At 40.3% G+C, this 23,525-nt stretch overlaps 1 protein-coding gene across 8 annotated transcripts in view; it reads left to right on the forward strand.

The window, feature by feature from the left end:
* szt2 (SZT2 subunit of KICSTOR complex) overlaps nt 1–23,525 on the forward strand; it is a 137,923-nt gene that overhangs the window by 18,631 nt on the left and 95,767 nt on the right. For 5 of the 8 annotated variants that reach the window (XM_072390189.1, XM_072390193.1, XM_072390196.1 and 2 more), the window contains exons 21-34: nt 221–334; nt 503–706; nt 898–995; nt 8,601–8,739; nt 8,834–9,157; nt 9,290–9,497; nt 10,959–11,006; nt 12,879–13,006; nt 14,884–15,151; nt 18,323–18,488; nt 19,607–19,699; nt 19,979–20,057; nt 22,224–22,514; nt 22,709–22,844. In XM_072390189.1, coding sequence (XP_072246290.1) covers nt 221–334; nt 503–706; nt 898–995; nt 8,601–8,739; nt 8,834–9,157; nt 9,290–9,497; nt 10,959–11,006; nt 12,879–13,006; nt 14,884–15,151; nt 18,323–18,488; nt 19,607–19,699; nt 19,979–20,057; nt 22,224–22,514; nt 22,709–22,844 — 2,296 coding nt within the window. The remainder of the gene's footprint in view (nt 1–220; nt 335–502; nt 707–897; nt 996–8,600; nt 8,740–8,833; nt 9,158–9,289; nt 9,498–10,958; nt 11,007–12,878; nt 13,007–14,883; nt 15,152–18,322; nt 18,489–19,606; nt 19,700–19,978; nt 20,058–22,223; nt 22,515–22,708; nt 22,845–23,525) is intronic. The other 3 variants (XM_072390190.1, XM_072390191.1, XM_072390194.1) reach the window with 3 other exon arrangements.

Below are 23,525 nucleotides of genomic sequence, written 5' to 3' on the forward strand. Positions count from 1 at the left end.
AAACCTGTTTTCTATGATCGACCTAACATATTGAATGAAACAATACAAAACTACAACAATGATTCACACTGTACGCAGTTAAGTGGCTCATGGGTATAATTACCTCTTTCCATATGTACAACAAAAAATGCTCACCCACTTCACTGAATGGTGTCACACTAAATATATTTCACTTCATGCTTTTCAATATCTACTCCTTCCTGCCATGGGCGGTGTTCAGGGCAGGTCCAGGCCTCTGAGGACAGCATCCACATGGTTCCTTTCCAGTTTGATCTCGTTCAACTGCTGCCCAACTGCCAGCAGGCTGAGCTCTTCTTCCTTACATTCGGTACAGGTACTGTATTCCTGCAGTTCCTCCTCAAAGTTTCATTTCATTTAAACCCATCATCAAATAGTCACTTTGTAGTTTTTCTGAGTAAAAAAATGCGTATAGTTGAATAAAAATCTCGGCTAGCCACTCTTTTAAAAAGTTGTCCGTGTTGCTTTGTTTTCATTTGCTTAGCTGTGGAGAATGAGGAGCAGAGTCACAGCTCCCCTTGTCTTCCCAATGAGCTCCTGCTCAGCCTCTTCCACAGCAGCCTGGAGCATGAGCTCACTGACAGAGAGATTCCATTAGCTAGCAGTGATCATGTTGCCTTCATGCACCACATCTTAGAGCGAGAAAGAGATGGACATGTCGCTCCTTTCTCCCTCCCCAGTATTAAAGGTCAGTGCATGCCTTACTGTCTCATTTGTGAATTTAGCCGTTGTTTGGGACTTTATAAAAACTTTACTCTCAGATAGACCTACAGATATTTTAAGTGATGACATGTACCCTCAGCAGATTCAGAAAGGGACTACTTGGTGAGTCAATGTGTTCAAATCAGTCAGTTTCTGTCTCTTCTGTTTGTGTGTCAGAAGAATTTAAGAAGCCTCCAGACCGACAGGACACTGTCACATCTTTCAACACCAGTTGCAGCAGCAAAGAGTTGATGGGATCTACAAGTACCTTACAGGTAATGTCATGCCTGCAAACAAAATTTAAAACTTGCATTCTTTCGTTACGCTTGACGTGTCAAATCACTGTTACAAGGAAGTTGTCTGTGTCAAGATTTTATGTTAATTTCACCTTTCACCTCGTAGCTGACACAAGAGATACAATGAAATTACAATTTGTAATCAACACCATGCTGTTACACGCAAATTCAAATTTTATTTGTAAATTAATTCTAATTGGTGCTTTTGCTCTAGGGCAACAAAAAATGTTGTGTCAGCAAATTAACTCAAAACCATACAGCTACAACTTCTTACTGCATGATTGGTTGTAATATTCCATCCCTTATCTACAATTATGATCAAACATCTTTTAGTTAAATAAGGGAGTCCGTTTGGAGTCTCTAGGCGGTGTCCTGGAGGGGTTTCCACCTAAGGATTTCTTCGTTCTCCTGGGGGACTGGCGGGGTGACCTGGAAAGGCGTGGTAGCAGCAGTCTTTCAAACACTTAGTTCTCCACATTACCACTACTATTAAACAGTCTTCTTGGCAATAATAATCTTCTGAGGCAGTAACTCAAATAGGAATTTTCCTTAAAAGAAAAACAGAGATTTACTTTTGGCACGTTTAAGCGTATCGGCCTGAAAAACTGTCTTGCTCCTTCGGCTGCTTAACCTGGTCTGAGAGCTAAATGGCTATGATGTCATCAGCAACGTGATTAAAGGAGCAGTTCAACATTTTTAAAGAAAGACTACTAAAACATTATCATCCATATCAATATGGCTTCTGCAGGTGTTATTGGGAGGAATGGCCGCCCTTATCTGAACCCGAGTGGTGTTTTGTTTTTCAACTTCTGTGTTCTGTGCCGGCTTTGGCAAAAGGTTGATGATCGACTTTGTAGCCATATCCTCAGAGCTGCAGCAATATATCCTGGATATTGCTGCTCACTGATCACCACCTGGTGGTGAGTTGGATTAGCTTATGGGAAAGACTGCTGCACACACCTGGTAAACCCAAATGAGTAGTGAGGGGGAACTGGGAACGCATATCAGAGCCTCCTGCCTGGGAGAATTTTTCTCACTATAGACCTTCACTGTAGATTCCGCTTGTCTGTGTCCATTATGGTGGCAACCAGAGAAGCCGCTGGTGGACGCTGGCAGTGAGGGAAGCCTTCATGCTGAAAAAAGGAGGCTTGTCGGGTCTGGTTGTCTGAGTGGTCACCTGAGGCAGCTGACATGTACCATACCAAGTGGCCAAAAGGGCTGCAGCGGTGGTGGTTGCAGAAGATAAAACTTAGGCACGGGAGATATACTGCGAGGGCACAGAGAAGGACTTTCATTTGGTGTCAAGAATGTTGTGATGAACCATTAGGCGACTCAGGAAGGAAACCAGGGTTATTTGGCTTGGGTGGGGCTAAACTGCTGACCCATACTGGGGTATGTTGTTGAGCGGTGAAAGGAGAACTTTGAGGATCTCCCTAATATAAACAACACAGCTTTCACTGTGAAGGCAGAGCCTGAGGACTTGGGGAAAGACTTGCCCACCACTTTGGCAGAGGTTATCAAGGCAGATAAAAAAAAGCTTTGTGGGTTGTCGTGGCAATCACACCTCCTCAGTGTTCTTGAATGAACACTACCCAACCTCTCCATAACAATGTCAGTTTTTTCCCCACCATTATATTAGAGGGGCGACCTGCCCCCTCAATGGCTGCCCCTGCCCCGCCAAGTTAATTTTATTTGATTTGGTTTTCTATATAGTATAATATCACAACAGAAGTCTTCTAAGGTTACATTTCCCACAGAACTGGTCTATACCATGTCCTTTTATTAAACCAACGAAATAGCCTTATGTTATTTATCTTACTGACACAATGGCGCGTAATTTCTGTCTCTACATGGTTACGTGTTTACAGTTCTCCTCTGCTCTCTGTATCGCGCATCGGGGTGAAACTCCGCCATGCACACAAACAAGTGTGAGAGGTGGCAACACTTGCTCTGCTGCGAGTAGCTCTCCTGCTCCGGGTCCAAATACAGAAAAGAGCTCAAGTGCTGCACACCCTGCCCCTGACGAGCAGCAAAAGTCACCAGATGACAGGTTTTTAACCCCCCTTGAACTGTAAACTTTGGGGAAACACAGACTGTCGAAACAACGCGGTGTGATCAATATGAGGCTACACTGCGACACAGAGATGCAGGGAGTCATTCCTGCCAAATACATTCTGCGCGTCTGGCACAAGTCGGGAGTGTCAGATTGGCATGGTGGTTCCCATTTTTAAGAAGAGGGACCAGAGAGTGTGTTCTAACTGGAGGGAGATTGCACTGCTCAGCCTCATGGGGAAAGTTTACTCCAAGGTGTTGAAAGGAGGCTCTGGCCAGTGGTCAAACCTCGGAATTCAGGAGGAGCATATGGTTTTGCCCAGGTTGTTGAACAGTGGACCAGTTCTTCAGCCTCGTGGAGTTACTGAGGGGATCATAGCAATTTGACCATCCAGTCTACATGTGTTATATGGACTTATAGAAGGTTTATGGGGAATTTGTGGGGGTTACTGTGAGAGTCCTGGGTACCAGAGTTGCACAGCTGGCTATTCAATCACTTTATAGCAAAAGCAACAACTATGCCCACATTTTTGGCACAAAGTTGAGCTTGTTTATAGTCCGTGTTGGACTCCACCAGGGCTGCCTCTCTCAAGGCGTCTAGTTTGGGAACCTCAGGGTCGCATCTCTGCTTTATGTAAATAATGTAGTTCTGCTGGCTTCTTCAAGCCAAGACCTTCAGTGCACTCTGGAGTGGTTCCCGGCTGAGAGTGAAGCAGCCGGAATGAAAGTCAGCTCTTCCAAATCCAAGGCCGTGGTTCTCAACTGAAAAAGGTAGCATGCTCTCTCCAGGTCAGTGTTGAATCTCTGCGTCAGGCGGAGGACTTTAAGTACCTCAGTATATTATTCACAAGTGATGGCAGGTAGAAGCGAGAGATGTACAGATGGATATATGCGCTGTCAGCAGTAATGAGGCTGCACCAGTCTGTGGTTATGAAGCACAAGCTGAGCAGATAGGCAAAACTTTCAATTCACTTTTTAATTTCACCTATGGTAACAAGGTCTAGTTTTGGTAGTGACCCAAAGTGTGAGATTACGGATACAAGTGGCTAAAATGAGTTTCCTTCAGTGTGTGGCTGGGCTCAGCCTTGGAGATAGAGGGAGCCACCACTACTCCACATTGTGAGGAGTCAGCCGAGGTGGTTCGACCATCTGGTTAGGATGCCTCCTGGTCGCTTCCCTCAGGAGGTTGTCTGTGCACATCCACCTAGGGGGACACCCAGAGGAAGACTCAGAACACACTGGGGGGATTATAGATCCGCTCTGGCCTGGGAACACCTCGGGATCCCTCAGGAGGAGCTGGAGAGAGTGTCGCTGGGTTTCCCTCCTGAACCTGTTGCCTCCGCTACCTGACCCCAGATCAGTGGAAGATAATGAGTAGATGGGTTGATAGTTAGATAAAGGTCTTCCCACGTTATTACTTCTTTCCACAATGATTATTTATTCATTTACATCCTTTTGATCTAGCTTAGACATTTTTTTCTTGCCTGAGCAAGATTAAAAGGATTACATCATGTTTTTGCTTGTTGGTGCTGCTCTGGTTGGATGAAAAATATGTTCAAGTTCACTAGAAAGATGCAAGGAATTGGAAGTTGTGTTATTGTCAAAGAAGTGTGTTTTAAATTATTCTGATTATTCCTGCTGTTGTATATTGGCACACATGACACGGATCATTGTGGTTGATTATCTGTACTGCCCCAATTCCAAAAGAATTGAAATGTGAAATGAAATGTAAATGACACAGAATGCAATGATATTCTTATCTCATAAACTAACATTTTGCTTACAATAGAACATAGAAACTATACACAATGTTGACAGTGAGACATTTGACTGTTTCAAGAAAAGTACGAGCTTGTTTTGAATTTGATGGCAGCAACACATCTCATAAAAGTAGGGACAAGGCTGTGTTTGCCACTGTGTAGCATCCCCTTGGAATCGAAGAGACCAGCTGCTGGGCATTTGGGCGAGGAATGTTATCCTATTGTTATCAGATGTAACAGCTCAACTGTCCTTCGATGTATTTGAATTTCATGACCATTGACGAAATGTTTTCAGCCAGTAAAAAAAGTTTGTACTGCAGGAAGCAACTTGACTCTTCTACTATAAAGCCATGCTGTTATAATAGATGCAATAAGCAATGTCTGACTGAAATATGCAAAGAACTTGGCTGAAGAATACGTCTGGATGTGAGCATATGCTGTTCTAGAATACTCTGTTTGGGTAGAGTAGGAAGAAAACAGAGGAAAAGAGGAGGAAGTTTAAACCATTTCCTTCCTTGATTACTATGGGAAGTGTGAGATCACTGGCAGAAAAATGGATAAGTTCGGAGCACTCACAAGGATGCAGCAGAAGCATCAGGAAGGCAGCATTTATGTCACTGAGACGTGGCTGCAGGAACAACTGGAACAGCGCTCTACTCACTTTGAGACTACATGGACAGGCTGAGACTGCAGACAGAGAGGCAGCAGTGAAGGATGGATAGCAGACAGATGGAGTGATCCTGGACATGTTACTAAGAAGGAGCATCTCTTCACCTCAGTTGTAACCTGTGTTACATCATCAGTGAAGTTGTTGGCAAGCTAGAAGAAGAACACCATAATCCACTGATGGCGACCTCTGAAGATTTGTGCAACACCTCTCCCTGCTACACTTCAACTTTCTAAATGTTTGTCAGTTTATTATGGGCATGCCAAGAAATGGCATGACCATATTGCACCTCCCCACTAACTAACTACAAAAAAAGTAAATAAAAGATAAATAAAATATTTACCTAGAGCCTCCCTAGAAAAAAAAAAAAAAAAAAAAAAACGTACGAAAAAATTACAAAAAACCCTTTTTGTTTAGCACCATCGCCTATAAGTAGGTAAAAAAAATAAACAGGGGGTGCGTGCCAAGAACATACCTGAAAAAAATATGCAGAAAAAAAAAACGTACGATGAAATTCGGAAAAACCTATATGTTAGGCCCATATGGGCCGTTTTGCACCATCGCCTATCATTAGGTTAAAAAAATAGACACACCCTGCAGAGCAGGGTGTGCATGCCTAGAACCTCCCTGAAAAAAAATCGTGCAAAAAAAAATAACGTCGGAAGAAATTTGAAAAAACCTGTTTGTTAGGCTAATATTTTGATTTTGTTTTGGGCATTTTTGCAATTCAGCCTTTCACTAGGTAAAAAAAGTAAACACCCTTTGCGGAGCAGTGGACGCATGCCAAGAACTTCCCTGAAACAAAATTCCGAAAAAAAGAAAAAAGTCAGAAAAAATGAGAAAAAAACCCATTTTACATGTAAAATTCGGCTACTTTAGCTAGCATTTAGCTGCCAAGCAGCGGGTGTATATTATGGCCCCGCTCTGATATATATAAAAAAATCCTCAAAAAAAAAAAACACGGCCGAAAAAACATGGGAAAACATGAAAAAAGAAGGCGATTTATTAGTATCTAGAAAAGTTTCCCTTTTTTTCTTTTTATTATTATTATTCCGCACGCTTTTTCGTCCGTTAATGCGGCTCGAACCGCAACGTGAAGCCACGCATGGCATACATCAATACGTGCGTCTCCACGATGCCTCGATGGGCATTACTTTTATTGTTCAAAAGTGTTACCGTGGCAACGCTAGGTGCCGAAAACCGGAAAAAAGGTCGAAAATTTGCGCGCTTATCGCTCGGCTATACTTTATCGTAGAGACATCGTTCAAACTTTCAAAGACTCAGGCTGATGGGTACTAAGCGCCCGTACAACCCCATTATGCGAATTATTACACTTTTTCAGATTTTGAACTTTTAATTTTTAAAAACCGTAATTTTGACTTTGGCCGCTTGTTGCTAGGCAACAGGTTGTCGTAGAGACATCATTAATATATTCCACGACTCGCCCCACTATGGACTACAACATATTCAAATCTCATGAAGCTGTGATAAAATTTTATTTTATTTTTATTTTTTTGTCGAGTCATCCCAATGCATTTCTATGAGGATTCTGAACATTTTGTTACCACGAAAACGTAAAAAAATAATCTGTTAATTCGGCCCGAACCGAAACTCGCAACCCAGGTAATGCATACGTCATTACGTGCGTCTCCATCGTGCCTCGATGGGCCTCACTTGTCTCAATCAAAGGCGTTACCATGGTAACGGTAGAAGCCAGGAAGCGAAGAAATTTGGACGCTTATTGCCTGGCCCAACTTTATCGTAGAGACATCATTTGTGCGTTCAAACACTTGGGTCGCTTCGTACCAAATGGTCATTAAGCCTCATTACGCTAGGTGTTCTGGTTTTTGCGATAGCTAAGTTTAAATTTAAAAAAGAAGTGTAAATTTGATTTTGGACGCTTGTTGCTAGGCAACAGGTCATTGTAGAAAAATCATTAAAATGTTCCCCAACCTGGGACGCGTTGTACTACAACATATTTCAGTCTCATTATGCTGGCTATTACGGTTTTTGAGAAATTTAATGTTAAAATTTGCCCAAACGTTAACATGAGGCTTGTTACCGTGGCAACACAAATCCTATGCATTCCTGAGGGGGAGCCTAATGATTGACATGCTGATTTTGGAGAGGTTTTGCTTGGCCAAACTTTATCCTACAGACATCGTTCAAACATTTAAAGACTCGGGACAGTTTGAACTACAACATACTTAAGTCTCGTCAGGGTGGCATATACAATTTTTGAGAATTTTCAACGTTAATTCTATCGTAATTTGAATGCTAATGAATACACATGCTGATTTCAGAAGCCTTTTGCTCGGCCATAGTTTATCGTACACACATCGTTCATACATTTAGACCACAACATATTGTAACCTCATAAGCAAAGCAGCAAGGGGGCAGAAATGGGCAGTAGGGCATGCCCATATCAAAATTTCCAATTTCCAATTTCTATAACAATAACATGTTTTTGAAAAAAACCCACGACTGTAGCAATATGATTTCCTTTTTGGGATTAATAAAGAATTACTGAACTGAATTGAATTCAATTAAGACTTCTCATTGCTGATGGTGCCTTTCCAGATTTCCAAGTTGCTTTTTCCATGGGCAGGAATGCACCCCCATATCATCAGAGATGCTGGATTTTGAATTGACTACTGGTAACAAGACAGATGGTCCTTCCACTCTTTAGTTCTGACACAGTGTTCATGATTTCCAAAAATCTGCTAAAGCCCCAAAGCCAAAATCACGTTGACGTACGGCTTCTTTGCACAATCATGGTGTTGTGTGTTCACAGGCAATGATTTCTGGAAGTGTTGCTAATGCCGTGCTGCTTGGAGGCCCAAAGATTGCGGGCATCCAGTACTGATTTCCAGTCGGGTCACTTGTGCACACCTCTCCATCTCCAGATTCTTGACAATATCATGTACAGCAAATGGTGGAACATTTATTTTTTACTGTTGAAGAACAATAATTCCAGTTTTTTTTTTAAATTGACATTTTACATGAGCAAAAAATCTACAGTGGGAGCTGTGACAGCGGCTACGTTATTCTGCAAATTTGAGAACAAATTAAGCAACTGCATGGTACCCTGTCTATCTTTGACAGAGTTTTAGTAATGCAGACCTTGTAGACGAAGAGCCCTTGTTGGTGGAGAGGAGTGGCTCTACACCACGGTGGAGATGCTATGCCAAGTCTGTCAGCTCCCAGCAGCTTCTCCTCACTTTTCTCCCTGCCACCTTTGCAGGTACACCACCAGTTTGGTTTATTCTTAAGTGAAATGGAAGCACATTCCCATAATGAAGAAAAAAAATTAAATCTGAATACTGTTTTTTTGACAGATGCTCTGATGTTGATGGCATCAACTGTGGAGAGTGAGCCTCGAATTGATGTCATTTCACATGAAGACAACACTCTTACACCTGGCAACAAATCTCAGACTGACTCCCTGTCAAGCTCCATCAGTGCTGTGGATAGGTCCGAGACTGGGCTCAGTCAGACCTGTAAGCTGTGCAGGAGCTCAAGCAGTGGACCCTGTCCAGCCAAATCCCCTCTCCTCTCACCTCTATGTGAGGGCCACACTGACCCCAATGACTCCCTGAAACTGGACCAGGACAGTTTGGATGGTGGAGTCCTGGCGGCAGAGACTGGGTCACCAGGTTCAGGTTGGTTGAATGACCTTGCTGAGAGTTGTAATCACATTAGTTTAGTCCAGTCCAAAAATTGCCAAGCATCAAAGTTAATCAAGGAAGGATTGAACGATCTGGTGAAATTTTGTATTATTCTACATATTACAGATCCGGGAGAAAAAGAGAGAGTCCAGTTTTCTGAACCACAGAAGGCAGATTTGCACATCAGCTTCAGCAGGCAGGTTTCCCAGCAGAGCAGCAGTGACAACAGCCAGTTGAAGTGTCCAGTTTATGTCTACAGCTGTTCACTGGAGCACCTGAAGGAGCAGCTTGTGCACCCTAACTCTCTCCGCCAACCCAGGGACATCTTTTTCAGGTATGGAGCTCACCCTCAGGTAGAGAGGCAATGGCCCAGCAGTGACTTTTATCTGTTTGAAAAGGGTTCAACTGGTGCAATAAGAATTTGGCATTAGTTTCAACTGACTTTGTTGTAAAGATTAATCATCAAATGGTGAATCTGATTTATTGCAACTTGGTTTTGTACAGATCTAGTTTAGATTCAACGTTAGCAAAAGACTTACTCGCGAGTAAGATTATTTCTGTGTGGAGACGATGACATCACCAAAAAGTATGTTCACATTGACATTTACATTGAATTGATTTAGCCATAAAAAAGGTGACATCACTTCTATGGCCTTGCCGTTCCTTCAGTTTTTTTTGTTTTTTATTATCATTTTGATACTGCAAATCATTGTAAATTTGTCCCTGTGAGGGACACGCGACCTGTCCAGGGTGTACCCTACCTGTATCCCAATGACAGCAGGGGTAGCCATCCATTTTCTATACCCGCTTAATGCAACTCCGGGTCTCGGGATGGAAATAATGCAGCTAGTAGTAGTTGTATTGGGTCTGATGTCAGTTTAAACATGCTCAGGAAAGTGACTTTAACCACGTGAAATTATAGCCTGCACCATGGGAGTCACTGACGTTTGCCCCTCAGTAGAATGTCTACAGACTTTGGCATAGATGTAGGTGAAATAATCTGTTTAAATGTGTTGTTACAAGTTGCAGAATGGTCAACATTGTTTTGTTGTCAAGTTCCTGTTTTCCCAGATTTCACCTGTTATTTTGTGATTGCACAAAACATTATCTGGTGGAAATGATGACGTCTTACCAGTAAGCATTATTACAACTAGAAGACTTATGTATGACTAAGATCACTGATGGAACGAGGTCAGATTAGGCAAAAATATGAACATTTCTTTCACTGTTTGAAGACATTAATTACGTTTTCACATTCTGAGCTCATTCCACTGGGATTTTCTTGAAGAAAACTTGGAAAAAATGGATTGTTATTACAACTAGTGAATGTTCAGCCATTAAGAGGTCCCTACACACTGCCACATACACTGTGTGGCCCAAAAAAAGTCAGCTCCTGGATTTAACTAAGCAATTAGGTTACAGGCCATGCATTTGTATAATGCTCAGATTGGCAAGGCAGAGGGTATATTTTTGTCTTTTGAAGTAGTCAAACTAACCTCTAAGTACATGCACATGCTGTTACAGTCAGGGCGTTCTCTTTCTAGGCAGCACACAGTCAGCTGTGTACACTTAATTCTAAATCAAATACAACTCTATATTAAATACAATGACACTGCGTTTTTATGTTTTATGTCTAAACATTCAGGCAGTTTTCAAATCTGACTCAAGGTGAAACTCTGGGTTGTTGAATTCAAAAGAAAGTTCCCTCTGTATAGTAAATGGGAGTTTGTCAGACAGAAGTTGCAGTGCAGCTGTTAACATTTGTGTTTTTGGTTGTCTTCATGGGTGAGAATAGAATGCAAGATGCTGAATCCTGGGAGATGTATCAGCACGTGAAGCTAAGGTAGCCCAGCTTGATTGTGTTTTTCTGCTCTCATTTTCTTCTGCTGAGGTGCTGCTCAGCTTTCTAATCTTAGGGACATGCTTGTCTTCTTTAGAATGGGGAAGTGTTGCACTTATAATACTCTAAAGCCATCTTCCCTTTCCAGACCTGTCTGTGCTTCTTGCTCAGGCTCTTTTGCAGCACATACACAGCAGGTGCAGTGCTTCCACACACAATACACGGCTAAATAAGTCGACTTTCAGCTATGCAACTGTTAGAGTAACATAGCTTCAAATAACCTGGAATGCTCTGCTGTTCACCTACCTTGTGCAGTGTGTGTGGAGAAGTTGGCAAAAAAAAAAACTAGATGCTTAATATGTATGTCTCCTTTACAGACACAGAGCAGCACTTGTGTGCTTAAGCTGTCATTTTTCAAGACGCCTTGTCTCCAAGTTGTGACCTCATAGTTTTGAAGAAGTCCCAGAGCTTCTCTGAGAACGTACTCTGGACAGTTATTATGCATCATCTTCTCAAAAGATGACCTGTTTATGGTGAAGCCCAAAGAGTGATTTAAAAAGAGCATTTTAAAACCTAAATTTCAGGGCTTTTTGGAAACCTTTGAGAGGTTAACCATTTTACTTTTATTGTAAATTAATGGACTTTCCCTTTATATGTAAATATATATCAACACTGAACCCCACGTTGCCTACCAATACATCCATTGGTGAATGAATATGTAGAGAATAAAGCACTGACTAAGACGTGCTGTATGAGTGTGTGAGTGAATGGCTGAATATGGCATGTAGTGTGTAGTCAGCATGTAGTCTAGGCGCTTTGAGTGGTCAGCTAGACTAGAAATGTGCTCCATTTACCATAAAAGGTAATAATTGTTAATCTTTCAGAAAGTAACAGTAACAACTCCCTGTTAAGTTAATGACTTAAGTTAATGACTTAAGTGCTAATAGGCTAAATAATAATAAACAAAATAGCAGAATCATTACTGAAATACTTGCATTTCTCTTGTCTGGAGTTCAGCCAAGAGGAGATGGAACTGCTAACTATTTAATTTCTTCACAAGTTCAGCATTTAACTGGCCCAAGTTGGTAAAACAGTTGGTTGCTACACACAGTGTTTTCTAACTCTTTCTTCTCAGATATAGTTTATCCACTGGGCTTGTATATCCTCTGAGGTTGTAAGGTGCATGCAAATAATAAACTTGACAAGTGATATAAGCTACCACTGGAAATCTGAACTAAATTAGATTTTCAGAGTAAAGGGGCACAAAACAGAGTGGCAAGTTTTTTCAGTTATTCAGACACCTCGATGTGTGCTCTAAAGAACAGAGAAAGTAATTATTATTTTTTGAATATGTCCCCTTTAGGTTAAATAGAGGCATTCAAATTAAAGTAAGTGTTGATCTGTTATCGGACAAAGATACAGTGGAAATAGAATAACAAATGAAATTTCAAATGAATATTTATATTTCCTTGTGCTATTTAGATTTTCTGCTTATTTTTTTTAATCAATAAGGTAACAAATGAATTTATTAAATTCAGTGGTTTGAAAATAATTGGTTATTATAAGCACAAAACTTGAAGTTGTTCCAGCTGTAACTTTATGGCATTTTACCATTCAAATTAGCTATAAAAGCACCTAGTTGGATAACTGGTGTCATGTTTCATGTCTACTTTCCTTTGGATCTGATCAGTTATTTTTATTTTCTTATCTAACGCATCTGGTGCTTGCTGTGGAGGTTCAGCTTTCCTTTTCAGGCTTTTTGGCTTCTTGAATGTTGCTTCTGATGCTCATTAAGATGGGTACAACATAAGTATGTTTTTCATTTCTGGAGAAGTGGTTTTAGCTTTGAATCCACTTGTTTTTGTCCTTTGGCAGATCGCTATCTCAGGACCGCAGCAGTCCATCCCCGTGGACTGACCTCCTGGCTCAACCTCACAAACATAAAGAGCTGGCCAACTATTGCAGCCTGCTGCAAGAGCACTACCACCAGAGCTACGTTAAAGGTGACCTCCCTTCAGCAACGTAGAACACTGAAGAATTTGAGCTTTGCTGCAGAAAACGTAGAACGCTAAAGAATTTGAGCTTTGCTGCAGAAAACGTAGAACGCTGAAGAATTTGAGCTTTGCTGCAGAAAACGTAGAACGCTGAAGAATTTGAGCTTTGCTGCAGAAAACGTAGAACGCTGAAGAATTTGAGCTTTGCTGCAGAAAACGTAGAACGCTGAAGAATTTGAGCTTTGCTGCAGAAAACGTAGAACGCTGAAGAATTTGAGCTTTGCTGCAGAAAACGTAGAACGCTGAAGAATTTGAGCTTTGCTGCAGAAAACGTAGAACGCTGAAGAATTTGAGCTTTGCTGCAGAAAACGTAGAACGCTGAAGAATTTGAGCTTTGCTGCAGAAAACGTAGAACGCTGAAGAATTTGAGCTTTGCTGCAGAAAACGTAGAACGCTGAAGAATTTGAGCTTTGCTGCAGAAAATGTAGAACGCTGAAGAATTTGAGCTTTGCTGCAGAAAACGTAGAACGCTGAAGAATTTGAGCTTTGCTGCAGAAAACGTAGAACGCTGAAGAATTTGAGCTTTGCTGCAGAAAACGTAGAACGCTGAAGAATTTGAGCTTTGCTGCAGAAAACGTAGAACGCTGAAGAATTTGAGCTTTGCTGCAGAAAACGTAGAACGCTGAAGAATTTGAGCTTTGCTGCAGAAAATGTAGAACGCTGAAGAATTTGAGCTTTGCTGCAGAAAACGTAGAACGCTGAAGAATTTGAGCTTTGCTGCAGAAAACGTAGAACGCTGAAGAATTTGAGCTTTGCTGCAGAAAACGTAGAACGCTGAAGAATTTGAGCTTTGCTGCAGAAAACGTAGAACGCTGAAGAATTTGAGCTTTGCTGCAGAAAACGTAGAACGCTGAAGAATTTGAGCTTTGCTGCAGAAAACGTAGAACGCTGAAGTATTTGAGCTTTGCTGCAGAAATCGTAGAACGCTGAAGAATTTGAGCTTTGCTGCAGAAAACGTAGAACGCTGAAGAATTTGAGCTTTGCTGCAGAAAACGTAGAACGCTGAAGAATTTGAGCTTTGCTGCAGAAAACGTAGAACGCTGAAGAATGTGAGCTTTGCTGCAGAAAACGTAGAACGCTGAAGAATTTGAGCTTTGCTGCAGAAAACGTAGAACGCTGAAGAATTTGAGCTTTGCTGCAGAAAACGTAGAACACTGAAGAATTTGAGCTTTGCTTCAGAAACTAGTCAGACTCATTGCTTTTTGCTTACTTTTTGCTTCGTTATGCAAATGTTATTATGAGATTTTTGACATTGACATTTTTTCAGTTATAACTATACTCAAGATGACTCTCCCTCTCTATCATTACAGCCTTTAGCAGATTTAGTAAAATTGAAATCTCTTATTTATAGAGGTTTTATAGAGGTGTGTTTTGGCTCCAAATTGTATTTTTCTGTTTATTTATTGAGATATATTTACTGATGTTAACCTGTGGCTAATTCAATTATATGGATATAGTTCAGAAAAGCATCCATCTGTGCGTTATGTAATTTCACGTGGTTCACATACTAGACTGCATTTAAATTACCCTGAGGGCATGAGGAAAACTTGAGGAGAACACCAGCCACCGCTGGCTAATATTATTCCCATACTGAAGTATGATTGTGGGCTCAGCATCATGTTATGTTGTGACTTCTGAGCAACTAGGTCACTTAGACTTGACAGAGCTGAAGGAGGTTTCATTGCACCCAAACCTGACAACCTGTGTCAGCTTTACTTGTGTATTTGATATGTCAGAGCTTTGCCTGAAATGCGTTATTTTAGAACACAAATAAATATAGTTGTGCAACACAGCTTAAGTCATTGATTGTTCCCTGTGCTTCTAAGGTGTGTATCGCAGCCTGCAGCAGTCCTATAGCATCAGCTCCCAGGATGTCCTGATGGCAATGGACTACTGTGAAGAATCGTTGCAGGAGATTGACATCACCGCTTTCTTGCAGACTCTCTGTGGACACATCAGGGTCTTCAGAGAGAACTGTAAGGCTCCAGGATTGGGAGCAAATCCAAAACGTCTAAGAAGCTCAGCCACCTTTGTCATTGGAGAGGTTGAGGAGGAACAAGCAGATGTCAGGGCAGTCATGGCCTCTTCCTTTAGGTGAGACCAACATGTCATAGAGGTCCAAATGAACGATGGTTAAACTTAAGAGCATACTGAATAAGTAATGTACCGTAAATTATGGACTATAAGAACGCTATTTTTTCCCCAGGCTTTGAGCACCGCGGTTTACCGTGCGACTAATATATGTTTTTTTCCTTTTTTTTTCATGCCGCCAAAAACATTTTGCCTCGTAACATTAGAGCAATAAAATGAACAAATAGTTAACAGTGGTCCAATGAAATTGCACGATAAATCAAACACACTTACACTGCTAAATTATTGTAAATCGGTCATTTGTACTCACCCTCAACATGGAAAACAAACGAAGAAATGCATATGATGCAGCTTTTAAATTAAAGGCGATCTATCTGAGATGAGACTGTGAGAGTGACAACGAAGAGACTGAAGCGAGTTAAATTCGGACACTGAAGAAGATGACTTTGATGGTTTTAGTGCGCAGGAAGATAGATGAAGAAGGCGATCAATGACTTTCCTGGTAGGCTGCTGTCTTTTTTTATTTTTTTTTTTTTACACCAGCTGTGTAGGCACTGTTGGAAAAAAAAAAAGCATTTACACCACGTATTTGTGCATTACTGATAGGTATCTAAGTTAAAACCATCGGTGTTAAGGCACTGTTCGGAAAAAAGCATTTATGCCACATATTTGTGCGTTACTGATAGGTATTTAAGTTAAAACCATCGGTGTACAGGCACTGTTCAAAAAAATAAGCATTTACACCATGTATTTGTGCGTCACTGATATGTATTTAAGTTAAAGCCATCGGTGTTACAGGCACTGTTCGAAAAAAAAGCATTTATGCCACGTATTTGTGCGTTACCGATAGGTATTTAAGTTAAAACCATCGGTGTTACAGGCACTGTTTGAAAAAATGAGCATTTATGTCACATATTTGTGCGTTAGTGATAAGTATTTAAGTTAAAACCATCGGTGTTACAGGCACTGTTTGGGAAAAAAAGCATTTACGCCACATATTTGTGCGTTACTGATTGGTATTTAAGTTAAAACCCATCAGTGTACAGGCACTGTTTGGGGAAAAAAAAGCATTTACACCACGTATTTGTGCGTTACCGATAGGTATTTAAGTTAAAACCATCGGTGTACAGGCACTGTTTGGGAAAAAAAGCATTTATGCCACGTATTTGTGCGTTACTGATAGGTATTTAAGTTAAAACCATCGGTGTACAGGCACTGTTTGGAAAAAAAAAAAGCATTTATGCCACATATTTGTGCGTTACTGATAGGTATTTAAATTAAAACCATCGGTGTACAGGCACTGTTAAAAAAAATAAGCATTTACACCACGTATTTGTGCGTCACTGATAGGTATTTAAGTTAAAACCATCGGTGTTACAGGCACTGTTCGAAAAAATAAGCATTTTTGTCACATATTTGTGCGTTAGTGATAGGTATTTAAGTTAAAACCATTGGTGTACAGGCACTGTTTGGGGAAAAAAAGCATTTACGCCACATATTTGTGCGTTACTTATAGGTATTTAAGTTAAAACCATCAGTGTTACAGGCACTGTTCGAAAAAATAAGCATTTTTGTCACATATTTGTGCGTTAGTGATAGGTATTTAAGTTAAAACCATTGGTGTTACAGGCACTGTTTGGGGAAAAAAAGCATTTATACCACGTATTTGTGCATTACTGATAGGTATTTAAGTTAAAACCATTGGTGTACAGGCACTGTTTGGGAAAAAAAGCATTTACGCACGTATTTGTGCGTTAGTGATAGGTATTTAAGTTAAAACCATTGGTGTACAGGCACTGTTTGGGGAAAAAAAGCATTTACGCCACATATTTGTGCGTTACTGATAGGTATTTAAGTTAAAACCATCAGTGTTACAGGCACTGTTCGAAAAAATAAGCATTTTTGTCACATATTTGTGCGTTAGTGATAGGTATTTAAGTTAAAACCATTGGTGTTACAGGCACTGTTTGGGGAAAAAAAGCATTTATACCACGTATTTGTGCATTACTGATAGGTATTTAAGTTAAAACCATTGGTGTACAGGCACTGTTTGGGAAAAAAAGCATTTACGCACGTATTTGTGCGTTACTGATAGGTATTTAAGTTAAAACCATTGGTGTACAGGCACTGTTTGGGGAAAAAAAGCATTTACACCACGTATTTGTGCGTTACTGATAGGTTTTTAAGTTGAAACCAACAGTGTTACAGGCACTGTTTGGGGAAAAAAAAGCATTACAGAACAACACTATTTGTTTATGTTACCATACGCATTTAATTAAAACTTTAAAAACCCTCACATGCAACATGTTTCTGTGTAAATTTCTAATATTACACCTGCGGCTTATAATCCGGTGCGGCCTGTACAAGAACAAAATGGATTTTCTTTTTAAAATGAGAAGGTGCGGCTTATATTCAGGTGCGCTCTATAATTTACGGTATATAAATATAAAGAATAAACAGCATTTAACATTTTCTTTGTTACATAGAGATAAAAGATTAAATATCAGTGGGAGCATGAAGTCTGAATAAAAGTATAGTTTATCCAAAGTTGGACTGAAGAATAGAAGAGTTTAAGCTTTTCTTTTCTTTCTCTTTTGATCTCCAATTACAGAACAATTTATTAGAACTGTTGGAGCTGACACACACAATTGTTGCCTCGTAATATATGTTCTTTTCTGTTTTCTAAACCACATTCAGATTACATGACAGCTACATTAAATACATAATCTGTATAAAAAAAATGTCATATTAGTTTCTATATACTCGTATATGTTTTTAATAGTCTATAATGAATATAGTCACTATATACTGATAAATTCCGGTGACGTTAACCATCCACCAGATGAGCCTGTTTAGCCAGTAAAGCTCAAATCACAAATGCCTTCATGAACCACTCATCTATTGACTCTGAGATATACATATATGTAGGTGGTTATATTAGTTATATTTGTTTTGAACTGAAAGGTGCAGTCAGTGTTATCAAATGACCAATTACTCCCATAAAAGCTAAAATTGGGCCTCAGTTACAGTGAATGTAAACCCCAGCATAATTATCCAGGTGTTTGTTCACTTGTTAATTATTACTAAGAAAGCTTTAAGGCGAGTCTACATAGACTGAGGGAGTCAGTTTCCTATTAGCTAAGATAATTATTCATTTGATGACATTTTTGGCAGTAGTACAGGCATGGAAGATGCAAGTGAAGCTGAATCTAGAGGGAAGGTCTCTGCTCCTGCTTCTCCACTGATCCTGGATGAGTCCAAGATCCCAGAGTTCCCTCTGAACCTGCTCCAGACACAGCCCAAGTGTGAAGTTTATCCAGATCTGCACAAAATCATACAGGTATTGTCTCGGGTGTTATAAAATGACAAAAAAACATTCTAAACATTATAAAGTAGGCTTGTTATTAATTCAACCAAAAGCCTGTTTCAGTGTAGGTGTCATGTTTGAATCAGTACCCAGGTGCTTTTCCCAAAAATGATAGGTTGGGGTAGTAACATATATGCATCAGATTCAGCACTACAGAAGTTCACACTGGTGCAGTCACATTAACAGACACGCAGTACCTGTGGTTTATGGTCAGCTGTTGGGAGCAATCAGGCCTAGTCCTGCATTAAATAAGAATGAGTGCTGTGCAAACTATTCGTCTCCATGGTTGTCCCTAAGACAATTACAACAACTAAAGCAGCCGACTGTTTTTGCAGTGTCTGAGCAAATTTAATGAGGGACTACAATCTTAAAAAGGGTTTAAGCTGCTGCTGCTTTCTCTCAAACTATGTAGACGCAACTTCCATTTACCACCAATTTGTTTAGCACAGTGGAGTGCTCTTGTAAGGCAAGGTGGCAGTTATTTTGGGAAAACTGGTGTCTTATTCTGTGGACTTTTTTATAGACAATTTTATATCGACTTTATATACAAAGTGTTATTTCATATAGCAGTAACGGTGGAGACGGTGTATTTAGATGAAGTCAAATACAAAGTTTGGAACAGCTGCTTTTGTTACTGCAGAGCAGAAGGAACATTCCAGCTGTTCAATAAGCTGAACTGCTTTGGAGATATGACACTGTGAACTGTGACACAATAATAACTTTTATATCATACCTTACTCAGTGCACTGTTCTTTCTCATTTGAATAATGGGCAATAAACCCCTGAGTGACTGAATGTTCTATCTGAAACAGATCAATGGAGCCATTCTCAAAGGGCGTTAGACTCTTTTATCAGTTGTTTTAAAAGGGAAAAGTTTTTTAAAATGTAGAAAAAGCTTAAATCAGTCATTTGTTTTTAACAGAGTAGACCAGAAATGCTTGTAATTCAATGTATTTAGAAAATATAAAGAAATCTGATAGCAGTAACATGCTCAAAGGTTGGTAAAGACATTTTAACATGAGAAACATGCCTCTCAAAATGGAAAAGAATCAAGCTGATGTCATTCAAATGTCAAAATAATTGTCTGATAGGATAAGTTCATGGAGATCCTGTCCCAGTATTTCAAATGTGTGCCCTCCAATCCACACTACTACTTCTATTGTCTGCCGTCATCCAAAAAACAGGTGAGTTTCTTACATTTCTCTGTTCTCTGTCATGTCATAACATGTGATATCACATGTCTTCACATCATAACAGATATCACCAGACGTATGAAAAGTGGTTGTGGACTCATTTTGATGTTTTTTTAGTACAGCAGACGAATTGGGTCTTAACTAAATCATAATGTGAAAGAGTTTTCCTTGTGAAAATAACTTAAAGGGAGTCTGATACCATGTAAAACGACTGTGTCGTGCCCACCTGAGAGTTGCTTTGGATCACACCAGATTAATCTATTTTCTCAGGAGGACTCAGACGATGATGAGATGGAGAGGAGACCCAGCGAAGAGCTGCTGTCTGAGGCTGAACCTGCAACTGAAGATGGTGAGGGTTATTCTGATTTAGGCTTAAACAGCTATCAGGTTATTGCAGGAAGGGACACACATTACCTGTATTGTGTTGGTTGATGGTTTTATACCAATCGCAGGGAGTTACAAGGAGCTGTTTTCATACTCCCAAGTGAGGAAATTTGAGCCGCATTAGCTTTCAGAAAGAATTGTATCCACTGTCATTACATACTGATGTGTGCGGTATGAGTGCGTGAAAACATTCTGCTGGAAAATGTGGAAAACCAGTGTATACTTAGGAATGTAAGCACGGTGCTGACATGCCTATGCACTGAGTCTTGTGGTAGAACAGGAAAACTGCAAATAGAAGACATGCATGTTCTGTGGTCTCAACCTCCAGATATGTTCTGTAGTTCCTAAAATGACTCTATTAATGATCATGCTTAGTTTGAAACTGCTGTCAAAACCTACAAAAGAACTTAAAAAAAGAAAGATTTTACAAACTGTGCCCTCCCAGCTGGTGCATCTTCAAAGAGTGCACTGATGGGTGAGATCACAGCGTGGCTTCTGAGCAGATATTGTTTCTGAAAAGAAATCCTCTTCCATTTAGCCAGTATGGGCTGAGTGGCAAAGCGATAGGGTTAGGGCTAGTTTTGAGCTTTAACACCTTCTAGCATGAGATGGGAGACATTTTCTGGATTAAGCCATTTGTGTTAGATACTGTCATTACCGAAATACATTCAGAGCCAAATCAACAGCAAGCTGAAATCAGATGAGAAGCAGCTCTATCTCCAGTGATGCTGACAATACGTATGCGCATAAGTAACTTGATTGCTGTTTTGGAAAAGGTTTCTTTTTTTTGTGCTCTCTTGGCTGTTGGCTCTTGGCAAATGAGCAACACAACCAGATTCCATGTGTTTTTAATTGGATGTTTCATTACCATATATGGTTGATGAAAGGTGTTTCTGAATGGAAATAACCATGAATGGGCACAAGCATGGTGTTTTTTTGTTTTTTTTTTGGCAGATTTCGTTCTCCAGACAGACTTTAGAACATTTCCTACGTACGGTTGATAAATGAGGGACCAGGGGTGTGGTCACATAACGAGACTGTAACATTGTCTTACTTCCTATGCATGTTACGAAATCCTTGATTGAGTGAGCTCGATTGAAAACATCACTAGGAGGTTAAGCAGGTTAACTATATATATTATATATTATAGTTTATGCTGTTCCACAGTTCCTTGCAGCTGCAGCATTCAAAGCAGTGCTTTATCATGTCCATAAAGGCACACTAGTGATAAAGATAAAGGTTGTCAGTGTGAGGAACAGATGACATTACATTTCACTGAAGCAACTTTTTTAAAATGTCTTTCATTTGTTTTAAATGATCAGCTTTGATTTGGGTTTCCACATTTTATAACCTGCAATAAACAGCACAATAAGAATGCCCGAGATGAACCTGATGGAGTCCATTGGGAACTTTGAGGTGTGTACTGGATCCTTGGCTTGCTGTAAAGGGCATTTACTCTTTTTTTAAGACGGAAAGCTTGGTATTTAGTCAGTGAAATGTCTGTGGTGATAAATGCTGCAACACAGGTCCAAAGCGTGTTGGATACACCCTCAATGAATCTTCTTCCTCTTTCCTTTTTGTTGCTATGAAAATTTGCAAAACAAACAAAGTAAAAATAATCCACTCCTTTGCTTCAAGTGTATAAGATAATATTTAATCTTCACCTGTATCTCATATTTGCTTAATTACTCACTTCTGAAAATCCCTGGAAAGCCTGAAAAGCCTTTGCATGGAATTGTAAAATGTTTCCTCATTTGGTTATTTCGCTTATCTTGCTAACCTGTATCAGGTATTGTTGCCAGCCACAATGCTAACAGTGTGATCCAGTGAACATTTCATTCAGATGAGACGCATTCTGAGGCTTGTTGCTTTTTTCACTCATAGAATTTAAATTTACTGGGCTGCCTCTGTTGCAGATCTACTGCAGGTAAAGGTCTGTTGGCTACCCCCTGAAGTAGCAGACTTTACAGTAGTTGTTATGATCACATTTTTACACATAAAGCGAGGAAAAGAGGCTGGCCGATGGCTCGAGCAATTCAAAAGGATTAGTTTACTTGCTGAGATATATATGATGTGATAAAGTGACCAGTCTTCTGTGCTGTAAGTGGTGTAACTATTGTTCTTTGTGTAGAAAATATGTCGGGTTGCTGCATCATGACAGAGAGTGACACGGACTTGGTCGTGGAGTATGAGGAGGATCCAGGGACCAGCTCCCATGGAGAGGGTGAAGACCGATCTCTGTCGGACTCCAACACCGTCAATCAGGACCAAGATTCCTTCAGCATTTTGGAGGGAGACTCCCTGCTGGAGCCCGAGGGGCCACACCTGGACATGCCGCCACTGTTTGTTCATGCCACTTGTTCCGTCAATATGAAAAGCAGCCATGGTTCCACTCCCATACTAGCACTGCCTACTTGCCTGGGTGAGTACAGCAGGGACACACAAAATCTATTCAGTTGTGGTTACAAGATAACAGCTTAAGATGTCTGTTCTTTCATAAAAATTATGGGATACGCTCCCCTCCGCATATCTTCCATCACGCCAGTCCAGATATGTACGCGTGTAGAGAATTATGACTCTGTTTTTGCTGTGCTCATTGCAGTGTTGTGGTTGCAGGTGAGATTATTTCCTGCCTGGAGAACGTTGAGGCCTTACAGTGTGTCGATTTGAGTGAGCTCTCAATCACATTAGATATTTTTGTTCTGACACTGCCCCTGGAGATTGAAGTCATGGGTGATTTCCATCATAACAGGTGAGTGGAAGCACAAAAAGCTCCATGCTTGCAAGAAGAAATGATTATACCAAAGTCTTTCTGTGTGAAATATGCCATTCATATTTTCCAGCCTCTGTGCTACATTTCCAGATGGATACTCAGATGAGATACCCAACAAAACTCGTAATAAATGTTCCACCATCAACTTATGTGTGCATGTGGTTGCACTTATAGAAACAATTCTCTGTTTCTCCTTTAAAGTGTTGAAAATAGGGTTGAGCGGGTGCTCCATATAGAGAGGCTGTGTTCAGTTGGAGATTTTTACACCTTGCTGCATGTCATGTTCCCCACTCTCTGCCTAGCTTCCTGTCTCACCTTCACTGCTGAATGAAGAGCCCTTGTGCCAAAAAAAAGTTTTGAAAATGATCAATCTGGAGTTAAACATGATACCAATTACCAAAGATCTCTGGCTGGTGGCTCCAAGTCCACATATAGTCCACCCGCATTTAGAAGACAAAATCCCATAAACCTGAAAGAAGTGAAGCAGGTTGCTTGTTTCGGCTCAATCTGCCCGCATAGTCGTACTGAAATCTCGTTCATTTGTCTTTTGCCAATCTCTACTTGGATTTGTTTCTGTAAGAGGAAGGATGCCGATTATTTTTTCTGAAACTGCAGAATTTGAATTATTATTGAACACTGTATTTATTTATGTCTGTGTTT

This window comes from Leuresthes tenuis, unplaced genomic scaffold, assembly GCF_036924035.1.
Source record: "Leuresthes tenuis unplaced genomic scaffold, fLeuTen1.0.hap1 SCAF_7, whole genome shotgun sequence".
NCBI classification, from domain to species: domain Eukaryota; kingdom Metazoa; phylum Chordata; class Actinopteri; order Atheriniformes; family Atherinopsidae; genus Leuresthes; species Leuresthes tenuis.